This window comes from Hemiscyllium ocellatum, chromosome 47 (assembly GCF_020745735.1).
Source record: "Hemiscyllium ocellatum isolate sHemOce1 chromosome 47, sHemOce1.pat.X.cur, whole genome shotgun sequence".
Lineage (NCBI taxonomy): Eukaryota > Metazoa > Chordata > Chondrichthyes > Orectolobiformes > Hemiscylliidae > Hemiscyllium > Hemiscyllium ocellatum.
Genome location: NC_083447.1, coordinates 97,391 through 112,487, shown reverse-complemented (window position 1 = coordinate 112,487; position 15,097 = coordinate 97,391). Strand labels below are relative to the sequence as shown.

Genomic DNA, 15,097 nt, shown 5'->3' with positions numbered 1-15,097 from the left:
TGTGTACAATTTACATCAGGTTGCAGACGAATTGAACAGTTTTTGTTCTGTTCTCCGTTGGAAAGTAAAATACTCTCTTAGCTGTTTCTCTGAATTGCTGTTTTTGTGTTGTGTCTCCGTTTCCCTGTGCACGATGGAGCGAATGGCGACCTCCTGCACCGTGACCATTCTACGATTCTGTGAATTCCGGAACAATCAAAATGAGACTCCTGCGGCTAACTCCAATCTCATTCTGGGCGGGCGGTCACTGCTCAGCCATTGGTTCTCTACCTTGACATCTCCCATTTCAATTGGCCAGAAATGCAGAGGTTTTCAGTAGGGGGCTGGGATCTTCCCATTCCCCCCGGGATGTAGGGACTGAGCTTCGGCTGAGGAACTGCAGCTGGTCCCAAACAAAACCGGAGGAGAGATTTGCCCAGGAGCCGGAGACAGGGAGATGTGTCTGAGTGGATTAAAAACCCTGACAGTCATCGTGATGTTCATTCTGATCCCCGAGCCCGAGGTGCGTGCTTCTGCATGTCACTAACAGTGCACCAAAACTCCAGTCTCTGGAGCTGCATCGGTGTCTCACTCATATTTGATTACTGCAATGAAATATTTCAATTGAAAATTTATGGATCCTTGTTGGCTATCGGTCTTGTTGCAAGATTTCCTGTAATTGGGAACCTGAGTCTGGGCAGTTTCTGATGTTGTTGAGGGAGCTAATAGTTGTCAAAGATTATTTTGACAGTACAATTTTGAATCCAGAAAACTTTTTCCTATTTAACAGTGACCCTGCAGAGTGCCCTGCACACAGAGGTATAGTTTGTGCTGCAGGATTGATAATTATGTTGCCGGCTGTTAATGTAATTTGATGCAGAAAGACAAAAGCAGGAACTGTAGGACCTGCAAAGCTGAAAGGAGTGGTATCACTATGGGCTCTCTTCAAATGTACACACTTACCCTGAAGTGCACTGTCCTGCGGTCATTAATGTAATCGCTCGGGAATGAATGTCCTGTGGGAATTAGTTACAGCTCGGGGTTTCTGTATGTTTGGATGTGTGTATGTATGATCGCCGCTCCCACACACGCACACACACAAACACTCCTTCACAGTTCCGCATACGCATGCACATACATACACGCGGGCGCGCGCGTGCGTCCCTGGGGTGAATGTGAATTTGCAGATTTGTATTTGCAGATACATTCTATCTTGTTCAAAAAGCGCACAATCTGTAGGGACTCATTACATGTGACATTTTATAAATTCCTACTTTGGTAGTAGAACCAGTCTGACTCAAGATTGGGATGCAGACAGACTCTAATCTCATACCTTTAATGAGCTGAGCTGAGATGTCACCCTTTTTTTCTAAGTTAAAAATCATACAACACCAGGTCCTTGGATGCTGCCTGAACTGCTGTGCTCTTCCAGCACCACTAATCCAGAACCAAGTTGTAGTCTAACAGGTTTAATTGGAAGCACTAGCTTTCAGAGCGCCGCTCCTTCATCAGGTGGTTGCGGAGGACACAGTTGTAACACACAGAATTTATAGTTTTTTTCCTAAAACCTTGTTATCTCTGAACGTGACTTGAAAGTAGTTTAGGGATTTGCATATTAATGAATTAAAATGTGCAATCCTATTCTAAGTGATTAAAGACATCTAGGTTTGTTCAATACATTGCATTAGTTGTATGGCACTTTGATCTTTTACTATAAATTTCTTGTCCAATGATCCTACCCCACTAGCTACCTGATGAAGGAGCAGTATTCCAAAAGCATGTACTTCCAAATAAACCTATTGGACTCTAACCTGGTGTTGTGTGATTTTTAATTTTGTCCATCCCAGTCCAACACCAGCACCCCCACATCATTCTCCACCCTGACTTTCCATTGGTCATTCTGCATTCAGCTACTATAGATCCAGAAAATCAAGACTTCCTGCGAACAGCAGGACCGAGCAATTGCCTCTGCTGCAGTTTGGCATTAGGTGTCTGTCCAGTGGATATAACTTATGAATCAACCATGGCAGACCAGGCTTGAGGGGGTGAACAGCCTATTCCTATTCCTATTCCTTACGGTGTTAATGTGGAACACACATATTCCCTTTGAGAGCACTTTATGCACTCATGAGACGGGTGAATATGTCACCAGTGGGTCATTGTGAGCTGGACCATCAATACCAAAAAGAATCCTTGTGATGGGAGAGGTGTGGGGAAGAGAACTTAGTGAAGGATCACAGTCTGTTAAGATGAGTAGTAGAATGCTTAACACTGATAACCCATGGAATGGTATAGCTCTTCCAACCAAAATGTTTAAATAGTGGGACGGCAGCTGTCACTGGACCATTAATCTAGAGGGTTGGAGTTATAATACCAAAGCATGAGTTCCCAGTAACTTGGTAAAGAAATTAAATTAATTATATTCAATAAATTGGAATAAAAAGGGGTGGAAACCATGAAACTACTCAATTATTGAAAAAAAATCCACCTTGTTCACTAATATCTTTACCTGGTCAGGCCTTCACATATCTAGACCCACGGTGATGGGGCTGACTCTTCATAGGTCCCTGAAACATCCTGGCAATCCATATGGTAATGAGGTGAAGCCTCAAAGACAACTGAACATTGTACAGAGAAATGGAATAAGGAATATAGTGGATAGCTGGGGGCTAATGGAGATTATAAATGTGTTGTTGACAGTAAGTTAGATGACAAAGTAAATGAATCAGATGAAAGCAGAAAGTTATAAAAGTGCATTGATCGAGCAAGGGTCAATATTGTGGCAAATAGTGTTCAGTGTGCAAAAGTGTGAGGCATCCACTTTGGTTTCAAACACTTTCTAAATGGGGAGATGCTCAGAACTGAGCCAGGAAGATTTAGGGATCTAAGTACAGAATTTGCTAACACTTCGTGGACAGCTGAGACATTGCCAAGTGTCAGGGGTTATCCTGTCATCTCTAGAAATTAAAGATTAATCTCCTGAACTTTCTGGTCAGCAACAACACAACTGTGTATGTCCTTATATTTACTTTGAACATTTCCATATATTAATGGTGTATCTATTGATGATAGAATAAAAGTTGTTTGACTGGTGTTGGGCAATTAGCATTAGAATGTGATGTGGTGAAACATCTAGAAATAATTTCATAAAGAGATGGCAACATGAGGTCATGAAAAAATCATGGAATGTTGGCCTTTATCTCAAGGACTCAAAGTGAAAAGCTCATCGTTGCTAATCAGCTGCCCAGAGCTGTGCTGGACCCCACAAATGCGCTTCATTCTGGATACAGTACCTCATAAGTCCATTGGGGGTGGGGGGGGCAGAACCCATTCACCAGAATGATACCATAGCAGCCCTCCTTGAGTAGCTTGGAATCTACGAGAATTGGTCTCAATTTCCCGATGGCCAAAGAAGGCATTCCCATCAACAATTTTAAAAAATAGTGTATGGAAGTGACATTGTAGAAAGCCAGGGGTGGATGCAAGCAGGTTAGGGACCACAGTTTCAAGTATTGACCAAGAGAGGAAAAAGTAAGGACTGCAGATGCTGGACATCAGATTCGAGAGTATGGTGCTGGAAAGGCACAGCAGGTCAGGCAGCATCTGAGGAGCAGGAGAATCAAAATTTTGGGCATAAGTTCTTCATCAAGAATGAAGCTTGTGGGCTGGGGGCGGGGGAAGTTGCTGAGAGATAAATGGGAGGGAGGGGTGGGGTTGGGGGGGAAGATAGCTGGGGATGTGATAGACAAATGAAGGTGGAGGGTGAGGTGACAGGTCAGAGAGGTGGGTGGAGTGGATATGTAGGAAGGAAGATGGACAGGTCAAAAGGGCAGTGGCGAGTTGGAGGCTTGGGACTGGGATAAGTTGGGGTGAGGGGAAATGAGGAAACTGGTGAAATCCACATTGATCCCGTGCAGTTGCAGGGTCCCAAGGCGGAAGATGAGGCATTATTTCTACAGGCATTAGGTGGCTAGGGTTTGGCGTAGGGTCTCCTCTACATTGGAGAGACATAATGCCTACTTGCAAGTCTTTTCAGAGAACATCTCTGGGACACCCACACCAACCAACTGCAATGCCCCATGGCTGAACGCTTTAACTTTCCCGCAGCCACACCCCCTCCCATTTATCTCTCAGCCCTGCCCCCCCAGCCTACAAGCTTCATTCCTGATGAAGTGTTTATGTCTGAAATGTCGATTCTCCTGCCCCTGGAATGCTGCATGACCTGCTGTGCTTTTCCAGCACTGCACTCTCAACATTGACCAAGGGAGACCAAACATGAAAAAGACAACAATTCAGAAAAATGACAACTCAACCATTTTCATTTTTTAAATTCTTTCCTGGAATGTGGGTCTCGCCAGTTGGGCCAGCATTTAAGGCCAATCCCAAACTTCCCATGAGAAGGTGGTGGTGAGCTACCTTCTTGGGTTGCTGTATCCCTTGCACTGGAGAGGTCCATTCAGAGTTAGCAATTGTAGCTAGGGTTAAAAGAGTAGTGTTTTGCAAACTGGATGTACAAGGTAGCTTTAAAAGGGTGATTGAAATGAGCTATTGAGGACAGTTTCCTGTGGTGGGGGAGTCCAGGACAATGAAGTGAGGTCTAAAATCAACGTCAAGTCTTTGGGTGTGAAGTCAGGAAGGATTTCTTCACATGAAGGTCAATTGGAAATCTGGAATTCTGATCCACCAAAAGGCTATTGAAAATCAAGATCAATTGAAATGTCAAAACTGAAGGTGTTAGATATTTGTTAAGTCAGGAATATGTACACAAATTGGGTAGGTGCTAGAGAAATAGCTGAACAGCCTGAAGTGGCTTCAGTTTGTCTTGTAATCCATGTGTTTTTGGCTGAATGACCACTGTCTTCCATCTTCTATAAATTTGATTCAAAGGCCAGTTCCCTATTGGACAATCCTGGTTGGCCCTCCTAATACAATTTTATTCTCTTTTGCAGATTCCTCATGCAGCTGGGACTTTTGAGCTTCAAATTAGATTGATGCAGAATCGCAATGGCGAGCTTCACAGTGGCGTCTGTTGTGATGGTGAGCGGGAAACTCCCCATTCCCGCTGCACACAAGATGAATGTGACACACGTTTTCATGTCTGCCTCAAGCATTACCAAGTCCGGGTGCTTCCTGGGGGACCTTGCATCCTGGGGACAGGTTCCAGCTCCATTTTAGGTGGCAATTCATTTTCTTTCAAAAGCAAAAACAGTGATGAAAATGCCGGCAGTATCAGAGTCCCCTTTCGTTTTGCATGGCCGGTAAGATATTGCTCCCATTTTTAATGACTGCTTGTTGCCTGGGACCAGATAAGAAGGGAAAATGGTAAATGAACAGCAAATACTTAAGGAGACATTTCATAATTTCACAACCCACTGAGGTAGTGCACTGGAAATCAAGCTATTCCCAGAGCCGCCACCAATGTGAAGCTATTCAAAGTCCCCAACTTACCTGACTGATAAACTAAGGTTTGAAGAAGCACTTTGGAATTTTGTGTAATTAACATGAAAAATAACTCATTGCTGCAACAAATTATCTTTTGCCAGTGGCAAGTTTATAACTTAGAACTCTACAATATCCTGTAGGGTTTATAACCTTCACTCATTACCCAGGAGTAATCCACTGTGTGCATGGATCATTTCTTAACTATTCTTACTGCCCCTGTTTCAAGTAAGGCGTCGCACTGCAGTTGTATTTGTGCAATGGAACTAATTCCATTTACTAATAGGTTAGCTTGTAGTAAAATCTCCAGAAGAAAACAAGATCATTCTCCAGCAAAAGGAAACTCCTCATGTAGTTAGGGGCTTGTCTGCATATATGAAGAAAAAGGGGTTATCTTCCCTTTTGACAAACTTGCTTTATATCTCTTACTATCTGTACTCACAGTCAAAAGGTGTGGTGCTGGAAAAGCACAGCTGATCAGGCAGCATCTGAGGAGCAGGAGAGTTGACAGTTTGAGCATAAACTCTTCATCAGGAAGAACATTCCTGATGAAGAGCTTATGCTCGAACCGTTGATTCTCCTGCTCCTCAGATGTTGCCTGATCAACTGTGCTTTTCCAGTACCACACTTTTTGACTCTGATCTCCAACATCTACAGTCCTCACTTTTTCCCCTTCCTGTATGGAGTCTGTAATGGAGTGTGTGAAATAAGTTATTCAGTGATTGTAAGATGTATCATAAAATTCTCATAAAGCAACCAAATTGTAAATTCAGATGTGTTTGTCCATGGGAGGGGAAGTGGTGGTAATGGGGTAATGGTACTGAACTAGTCATTCAGAGGCCTTGGGATAGGGGTTCAAATTCCACCATGGCCAATGATTACATTTGAATTGAATAAAGACATAGAAGAAGTCTGCTGATTTCTGTGTAAAAAAACTCATCTGGTTAAATAACCTCCTTCAGGAAAACAAATCTGTCATACTTATTTGGTCTGGCCTGTATGTAATTCCAGTCCCACAGATATGTGGCTAAGTCTGACTTAACCTCTGGGCAATTAAGTTTAGGGAATAAGAGCTGGTTCAGCCAGTGACACCCATATCCCAAAAATGAATAGGAAGCAATGGGCACTGCATGCAAAGACTTATCTGCAAATAGTCAGGCACTACTGTTCTAATGAACTAGTGTTTGAGAGATATCCAAAATCCTTTCCTTTCCTTTTATGAGTGAGCGTTCCAGCTTGGGAAGGGTCTACAATTTGCTCACCATGTCAGTTTAAAAAATAAGTAACACTTGGTAGCACTGTTGATGACACCTTCCATCGCTTTGAGGGTGGAATAATAATGGTGCAGTATTTAGCTGGGCTAGATTTTCTTACTTTTTTGTGTACAGGACATACTTGGGCTATTTTCAAATCATCAAATAGATAATAGTATTATAGCTGTCCTGGAACAGCTTGGCTAGATCCGTGACTAGTTCTGAGGCACAAGAATTCAATTTTATGACTGGAATATTGACCAGGCCCATAGTCCTTTCAGTATTTAATGCCTTCAGCCATTTTTCAATATCACATGGGGTGAAGGAAATCAGCAGAAGCTTGGCATTTATGATGCTAGAGGATGCTGAGTTGTGTTACCCACTCAGTATTTTTAGATGAATATTGTTGTAAATGTTTCAGCCTTATCTTTTTCACTGATGTGCTGGGCTCCCTATCATTGAGGATGGGATTGATCTGATTTGTTGGTTGTCTGATCACTCAGCTATGTCATTATGCTTCACCGTTTGGCACTCCAGTAATATGTGTTATAGCTTCACCAAGTTGACATCTCATGTTTAGCTAAATGTGGTGTTGCTGCTGAGATGACCACCTGGACTTTTCAATGAACATAACAATAGAAGGGCGATGCACCAGGCCATAAAGTTATGAGTCGTGGTTGAACACAATTCTGCTACTGATGTGTCAAATGTCTCACAGTTGCCCATTTTTGAGATGCTACATACGTGTCTAAAATTTATCCCACTTAGCAGAGTGTTAGTGCTACACAGATATCAGAGGGTATCCTCTGTGAGAAGATAAAACTTCGTCTTCAGGTGAATTGTTCACTAGGCACTTCTATCAATATTGTCATAAACAGGTGCAACACCATCAGCTAGGTTAGTGAGGATGAGAGTTTTACTTTTTTAGTTGGAACCATTTTTACCTTTTGCAGAACCAGTTTGGCAGTTATGTCCTTTAGGACTAGAGCAGCCTGATCAGTAGTTCTGCTGGTGAGCCATTCTTAGTGAATGTCAGTGAAGTCCCCCATCCAGGATACAATTTGTGCCCTTGACCCTCTCCCATGTGATGAACAATAGGGAGGAACACTGATCTATCAGTTGAGGGGGAAGGCAAATTGGGGTTATCATCCACAGGAGTCTTTTTTGCCACATTTGAGCTGATGCCAATAGAATTCATTGACTAATCAATTGTCATGAAGGTGTAGGTGTGTATTGTACCTTGAAGAGAGAGAGGATGCTAGCAAGGACTGACTGAGAGCACAGAGTGTTGTGGACAAGGTAAAAATGTAACATTTGGTTGAAACGAATAGCTGGAGTTGTGTTGCCATGGAACAAAAAATAAATTCAAATTTGGCCAATCGGTTTAAATTATATTCTGGATTAGTGGTGCTGGAAAAGCCCAGCGGTTCAGGCAGCATCCGAGGAGCAGTAAAATCGACGTTTCGGGCAAAAGCCCAGTTTAAATTATAGCTCAGATGCAAAAATCCAACCAAATTTGAATTTCACTGTTTGGGATGACATCAAACCAATGAAATGATCCAATGCTTTCAGGTATAAAACCAAATATTTTGAAGTAATTTGGGAGAGATCAGAAAAGAGAACAGCAAACAGCACAGACTCGCAGCAAAAAAAGGGGGTTGAGGAAAGTATCTGGTGAGAAAAGTGAGAGCCTTTGGCTCAGGAGTCTTCAGCGAAGACGCTGAGTGAGGAGATTACACCACAGTTGAAGAGGGTGAAGACATGACTGCCAAGCTGATTCAGAGTGCTGTGTGCATGATGTGGGAGGTCAGGGACACTGATGGTGTCTCTGGCTCCTATCGCTGTGGAAAGTGTGTACACATCCAGCTTCTGAAGGAACATGTTGCAGCACTGAAGAAAGAACAAGATGACCTCGGGTTTATCTGAGAGAACAAGAGTTTTCTGGACAGGATCTTCAGCAAGATCATTACACCGAGCATATCAGAAGAGAGAAGGGTGATGATGATGAGGAAGGAAGAGATGATTCAAGTACAACAGACCCCGGGGAAAATATCTCTCGTGAATAGGTTGAATCTCTTGGAAAGTGTCAAGACAGATGACACTACCAGTCTGAGAGGTGGACAGGTCCAATCGAAAATTGTGTGGAGGCAGAGCTGAGGAGTCAGACATCATGCAGAGCTGTGGTAATAGGGGACTCCATAGTGAGAGGGACCGAAAAGGGTTTCTGCAGCAACAAGTGGGATTTGAGGATGGTGTGTGGCCTTCCTGGTGCCAGGATCCAGGACGTCACCAACAGAGTGCAGGAAATCTTCAAGGGCGAAAGTGAAGAGCCAGAGGTGGTGGTGCATGTCGGCATAAATGACACCGGAAAGAAGAGGAGGGACATTCTACAGTGGGACATCAGAGAATTTGGAAGAAGGCTGAAAAGGGTGGTTATCTCCGATTTGCTTCCAGTTCCTCAGGCTGGACAGGGCAGGAACAGGGAGATAATGGACTTGAACGTGTGTCTGAGGAACTGGTACAAGAAGCAAGGATTTAAATTCTTGGATCACTGGGGTATGTTTAGCGGTAAGGATAAATTATACAAGAGGGACAGGTTGCACTTTTATAGGTGGGGGACCAGCATTCTGGCAGGCAGGTTTGCCACTGCAATACAGGGGTGTTTAAACTAAGTAGTGGGGTGGAGGGGACAAACTGGAAATTTAAGAAGGAAGTTAAAGGGAAAGTGAGGTTAAGAGAAGTTAAGAAAGACAACAGAATCAATGGAGCAGAAAACTCAAGAAGGGATCATACAGTATGGTCAAGTGAAACAGGGATTGATAGTAAGGGTGAGGTAAGTATCAATTTAAAAATATTGTATATGAATGCACGAGGCATAAGAAATAAGATGGATGAGATTGAGGCTCAGTTGGAAATTGACAGGTGAGATGTTATGGGAATAACCGAGACGTGGCTTCAACTGGACAGGGTCTGGGAAATGAATATTCAAGGCTATATGTGCTATCGTAAGGACAGACTGACTGGCAGAGGGGGTGGAGTGGCCCTGTTGGTGAGGAATGATATTCAATCCCTTGTGAAGGGAGACATAGAATCAGGAGATGTAGAGTCAATATGGATAGAGCTGAGAAATTCTAAGGCTAGAAAGACCCTAATGGGAGTTATCTATAGGCCCCCAACAGTAGTCTGGATGTAGGGTGTAAGTTGAATAAGGAGTTTAAATTGGCCTGTTATGAGGTATTTCAACATACAGGTAGACTGGGAGAATCAGGATGGTACTGGACTCTAAGAAAAGGAGTTTGTGGAGTACCTCCAAGATGGATTCTTAGAACAGCTTGCACTGGAGCCTACCAGGGAGAAGCCAATTCTGAATCTGGTATTGTGCAATGAATCGGTTCGTTCAGGGACCTCGAAGTAAAGGAGCCATTAGGAAGTAGTGACCATAATATGATAAATTTTAATCACAATTTGAGAGGGAGAAGGGAGAATTGGGAGTGTCAGTATTGCAGTTGAACAAAGGGAACTATGGAGCTATGAGGGAGGAGCTGGCCAAAGTTCAATGGTTCAATGCCCGAGCAGGGATGGCAGTGAAACCACAATGGCAGGTATTTCTGGATATAATGCAGAAGGTGCAAGATCAGTTCATTCCAAAGAGGAAGAAAGATCCTAAGGGGAGGCAGGGGCGGCCGTGGCTGATGAGGGAAGTTAAGACATGTATAAAAATAAAAGTGAAAACAGATAACATGGCAAAGATGAGCAGGAAGCAGAGGCTGGGAAACTTTTAATGAGCAACAGAGGATAACTAAAAAGGTAATACGTGGAGAAAAAATGAGGTACGAAGGCAAACTGGCCAAAAATATAAAGGAGAATAGTAAAAGTTTTTTTAGGTATGTGAAAAGAAAAAAAATGGTTAAGACAAAAATTGGGCCCTTGAAGACAGAAATGGGCGAATCTATAATGGGGAATAAGGAAATGGCAGAAGAATTGAATAAGTACTTTGGATCTGTCTTCACTGGAGAAGACATGAGCAATCTCCAGGTGTAATAGTGGCTGAAGGACCTGGGGTAATGGATGAACTGAAGGGAATTTATATTAGGCAAGAAATGACGTTGGATAGACTGTTAGGTCTAAAGGTTGATAAGTTTCTGGAACCTGATGGTCTGCATCCCATGGTACTTAAGGAGGTGGCTCCAGAAATCGTGGATGCGTTGGTAATCATTTTCCAATGTTCTACCGATTCAAGATCAGTTCCTGCAGAGGGTAGCTAATGTTATCCGACTTTTCAAAAAGGGAGGGAGAGAGAAAACAGGGAATTATAGACCGGTTAGCCTGATGTCAGGGGTGGGAAAGATGTTGGAGTCAATTATAAAATTATGACTCATTTGGATAGTAGTAACAGGATAGGTCAGAGTCAGCATAGATTTACGAAGGGGAAATTGTGCTTGACTAATCTTCTGCAATTTTTTGAGGATGCAACTATGAAAATGGACAAGGGAGAGCCAGTGAATGTAATGTACCTGGACTTTCAGAAAGCCTTTAATAAGGTCCCACATAAGAGGTTAGTGAGCAAAATTAGGGCACATGGTATTAGGGCTGAAAATGTGTTGCTGGAAAAGCGCAGCAGGTCAGGCAGCATCCAAGGAGCAGGAGATTCGACGTTTCGGGCAAAAGCCCTTCTTTATGAATCAGGCTTATGCCCGAAACGTCGAATCTCCTGCTCCTTGGATGCTGCCTGACCTGCTGCGCTTTTCCAGCGACACATTTTCAGCTCTGATCTCCAGCATCTGCAGACCTCACTTTCTCCACATGGTATTAGGGGCAAGGTACTGACTTGCATTGAAAATTGGCTGGCTGACAGGAAGCAAAGAGTAGTGATAAACGGGTCCCTTTCGGAATGGCAGGCGGTGACCAGTAGGGTACCACAAGGTTCTGTGCTGGGACTGCAGCTTTTACAATATATATTAAATGATATAGATGAAGTCATTAAAAGTAATATTAGCAAATTTGCTGATGACGCAAAGCTGGGTGGCAGGGTGAAATGTGAGGAGGATGTTATGAGAATACAGGGTGACTTGAACAGGCTAAGTGAGTGGACAGGTGCATGGCAGATGCAGTTTAATGTGAATAAATGTATGGTTATCCACTTTGGTGGCAAGAACAGGAAGGCAGATTACTATCTAAATGGAGTCAAGTTAGGTAAAGGGGATGTACAACGAGATGTTCTTGTACATCAGTCGATGAAGGCAAGCATGCAGGTGCAGCAGGCAGTGAAGAAATCTAATGGCATGCTGACCTTCATAACAGGCAAAATTGAGTATAGGAGCAAAGACGTCCTTCTGTAGCTGTACAGGACCCTGATGAGACCGCACCTGGAGTATTGTGTGCAGTTTTGGCCTACAAATTTGAAGAAGGACACTCTGGCTATTAAGGGAGTGCAGTGTAGGTTCACAAGGTCAACTTCCGAAATGGTGGGACAATCATATGTTGAAAGACTGGAGCCACTGGCTTGTATACACTTGAATTTAGAAGGTTGAGAGGGGATCTGATTGGGACGTATAAGATTATTAAAGGATTGGACACTCTGGAGGCAGGAAGCATGTTTCCACTGATGGGTGAGTCCAGAACCAGAGGACAGTTTAAAAATAAGTGGTAGGCCATTTAGAACAGAGTTGGGAAGAAACTTCTTCACCCAGAGAGTAGTGGATATATGGAATGCTCTGCCCCAGAAAGCAGTGGAAGCCAAGTCTCTGGATACTTTCAAGAAAGAGATGGATAGAGCTCTTAAAGATAATGGAATCAAGGGTTATGGGAATAAGATAGGAACAGGATACTGATTGTGGATGATCAGCCATGATCATAATGAATGGTGGTGCTGGCTCGAAGGGCTGAGTGGCCTACTCCTGCACCTGTTGTCTATTGTCGAAGAGCATCAACAAGTATAGACTACTAGCCGAATCGCTCTCTGAAAGGTATTTATCCATGAGAAAAGTTGTGCAGCAAAAGACCGAAGAAAAGACGACCCAGGAAAACCCAGAGGAAAATCTACAGAGGACAATCGACAAAGCTGGCTGGTTTTGAAACATGACTAATTTTTGTAAATCTTAATCGGGTTTTTTTAAAATCAAACCGGTATTGTAGAGTGGAAGATAAAAGATGGGTTTAAGAGAAAGGAGTTGTAAGAAGTTGTTGTTTTAATGTTCTCTGTTGGCTTAAAGAACAAAATTGTTAATATTTACTTTAAATAGTAAGATCTAGGATGGTTCTTTGCCTCTTGAGTACGGCATGAGGTGAGCTTCTCTGTGTGTCAGGTTTAAAATAGCAGAGGGGTTTACCCCATGTCGTAACACTATTGAGTAATTCTTTTCAGGGCATGGCTGCTCTTTGATAAGCTGCTCCTTCTGATTTTCAGAGATCCTACTCCCTGATACTGGAAGCATGGGATTATGATAATAATTCAGCCAATGATGCAGGTAAGGTGAATGCCTGTTGTGTACTTATGTAATGTTTGAATTGGGTATTGAAGTTTTTGAATTTTCCTTGTTGCTATCTCACGTATCAATGAAATAATGGTTGACTTTTCTCAAAGCTAAGGAGGGCATGTGTCCAGGAACTAATCAAAGTGAGGCACAGATTCACAGCATTGTTACAGTGCAGGCACAGGACATTTGACCCATTGTGCCTGCACTGGTTCTCTTACCTATAATTGTTGCTGATATGCTCAGGTGGTGACCTAGAATACAGGGTACTACCAACATTCATGAAATGCCAAATTTTGCTTTCAAAGCCTCAAGAGAAGAGGGGAGGTAAAGATTTTCACAGATTTGGTTTGGTTGAGAAAGAATAAATTCAAATAGTAAATGCTGCAATTTATTGAGGATGGGGGTGCGCGATTAGGACATGAGGAATAATAAGAAAAGAAAATTGCAATGTACTGACCAATATCACATCGAAATAGGGGTGCAAGACGTCAGTTCCAGACCACTTTAAATAGCTTCCCCCACTGCAGCTACCTGGTTTCCTATCTTGGAGACTTCAGTTGTTGGGTTTTGTCTCTGGTACTCACTGACAGTTAAATCCATTGTCCATTTAATCTCTGCTCAGAGGATTTTCTACACCTTTGTGGTGACATCAAACATTCTGAATGGAGTGGATTACTCATAAACTCCAGGACAGTACCAGATTACAGTTTAAACACGACCTCTGACATTTAATTAAATCCCTGAAATGAAAGCAGAATGGCATCATGACATAGTTTAACCACTGGTTGTGACTTCAATCAGTGAGCGCTGGATCCCTGGACTCAGTTCCATTCAATATGTCTTGTCTGCTGTCCTGTCTCCTTTTTGTTTCTTTGCTGGATATCTGGGGAAAAAAAACAGTAACACATAGAATGTATATCTTGGTCATACTGAAGTTCCATTTTGAAATCTACAAGGTGAGAAGTCACAGGACATCAGTTTATAGTCCAACAGATTTATTTGAAGTCACAAGCCTTCTGAGTGCTCTGAATTCACCTGATAAAGAAGCAGCACTCAGAAAGCTTGTGATTTCAAATAAACCTGTTGGACTATAACCTGGTGTCCTGTGACTTCTCATTTTCCCCACCCTATCCAACACCGGCACCTCCACATCATGAAATATACAAGCCTAGTTGGCACAATGTGTCTCGTTCATCAGTTTATTGGTTTTAAGTTTGTCATTTCTTTTGCTTAAAGGTTTCAGAATCATGTATTAACACATTTCCGTCCCTGGATCTCCAAACCCCTTCCTTATCAATGTTCACTCCCTTTCTCAGGTCTGTCCTGCCTTTAAACACCAGCTTATGCTTTCACAGTCTCTAAATCCACAGTTGCTTCATTTGGTTCACAATATCTTTCCTTATTTTCCCTTAGCTGGTTGTCAGAAGCTCCCATAGGAGTATAAATTTTCCACTAGTTTCTCTTTCCCCTGCTTCATGCAGATCTTTGATTACCTCTCAGTTTCTGTCTCAAAATTACTGTTCTCTAGTTAATGCCTCACACTCTCGCCCTGTACCATCCTTTCTCTGTGTACATTATTGAGTTGAGGCCATTTTGCTTAAGTGTCCCTTTCTATTCATTAATTATGATGAGGTCATCTTGCTGCATTAAAGAATTGAGCTCCATATGCCTTGGATATGAGCATGCGCATGACTGCAGTCTGCAACTGGATTCACAGTTTATACAGAAACAAGGGGTACGCTGTCTGTTGGTAAGGCTTTTTGTTAGGCACTGTGTATTCATTTTTGTTTGGCCCAGGAATTTCATGGTTGCAAGAGTCCTGTACAAAATAGTCTTCAGTAATTGAAACTCTGCATCTGCTAATGTAAGCAAAGCAAATTGATGCAGTGGTAATCTCGACTATGATAGATGGTGAAATTTGAAGTCACTATGAAGAGAAAAATCTGGAAT

The 15,097-nt window shown here is 42.6% G+C and overlaps 1 protein-coding gene across 1 annotated transcript in view; it reads left to right on the top strand.

Annotated features, from left to right (window-relative positions):
• Positions 1-358: 358 nt before the first annotated feature.
• Positions 359-15,097, top strand: part of LOC132836607 (protein jagged-1b) — a gene marked incomplete at its 3' end in the record, with an annotated part of 84,152 nt that continues 69,413 nt past the window's right edge. The window contains 3 exon segments of the mRNA XM_060855997.1: positions 359-502; positions 4,929-5,237; positions 13,078-13,138. Coding sequence (XP_060711980.1) covers positions 437-502; positions 4,929-5,237; positions 13,078-13,138 — 436 coding nt within the window.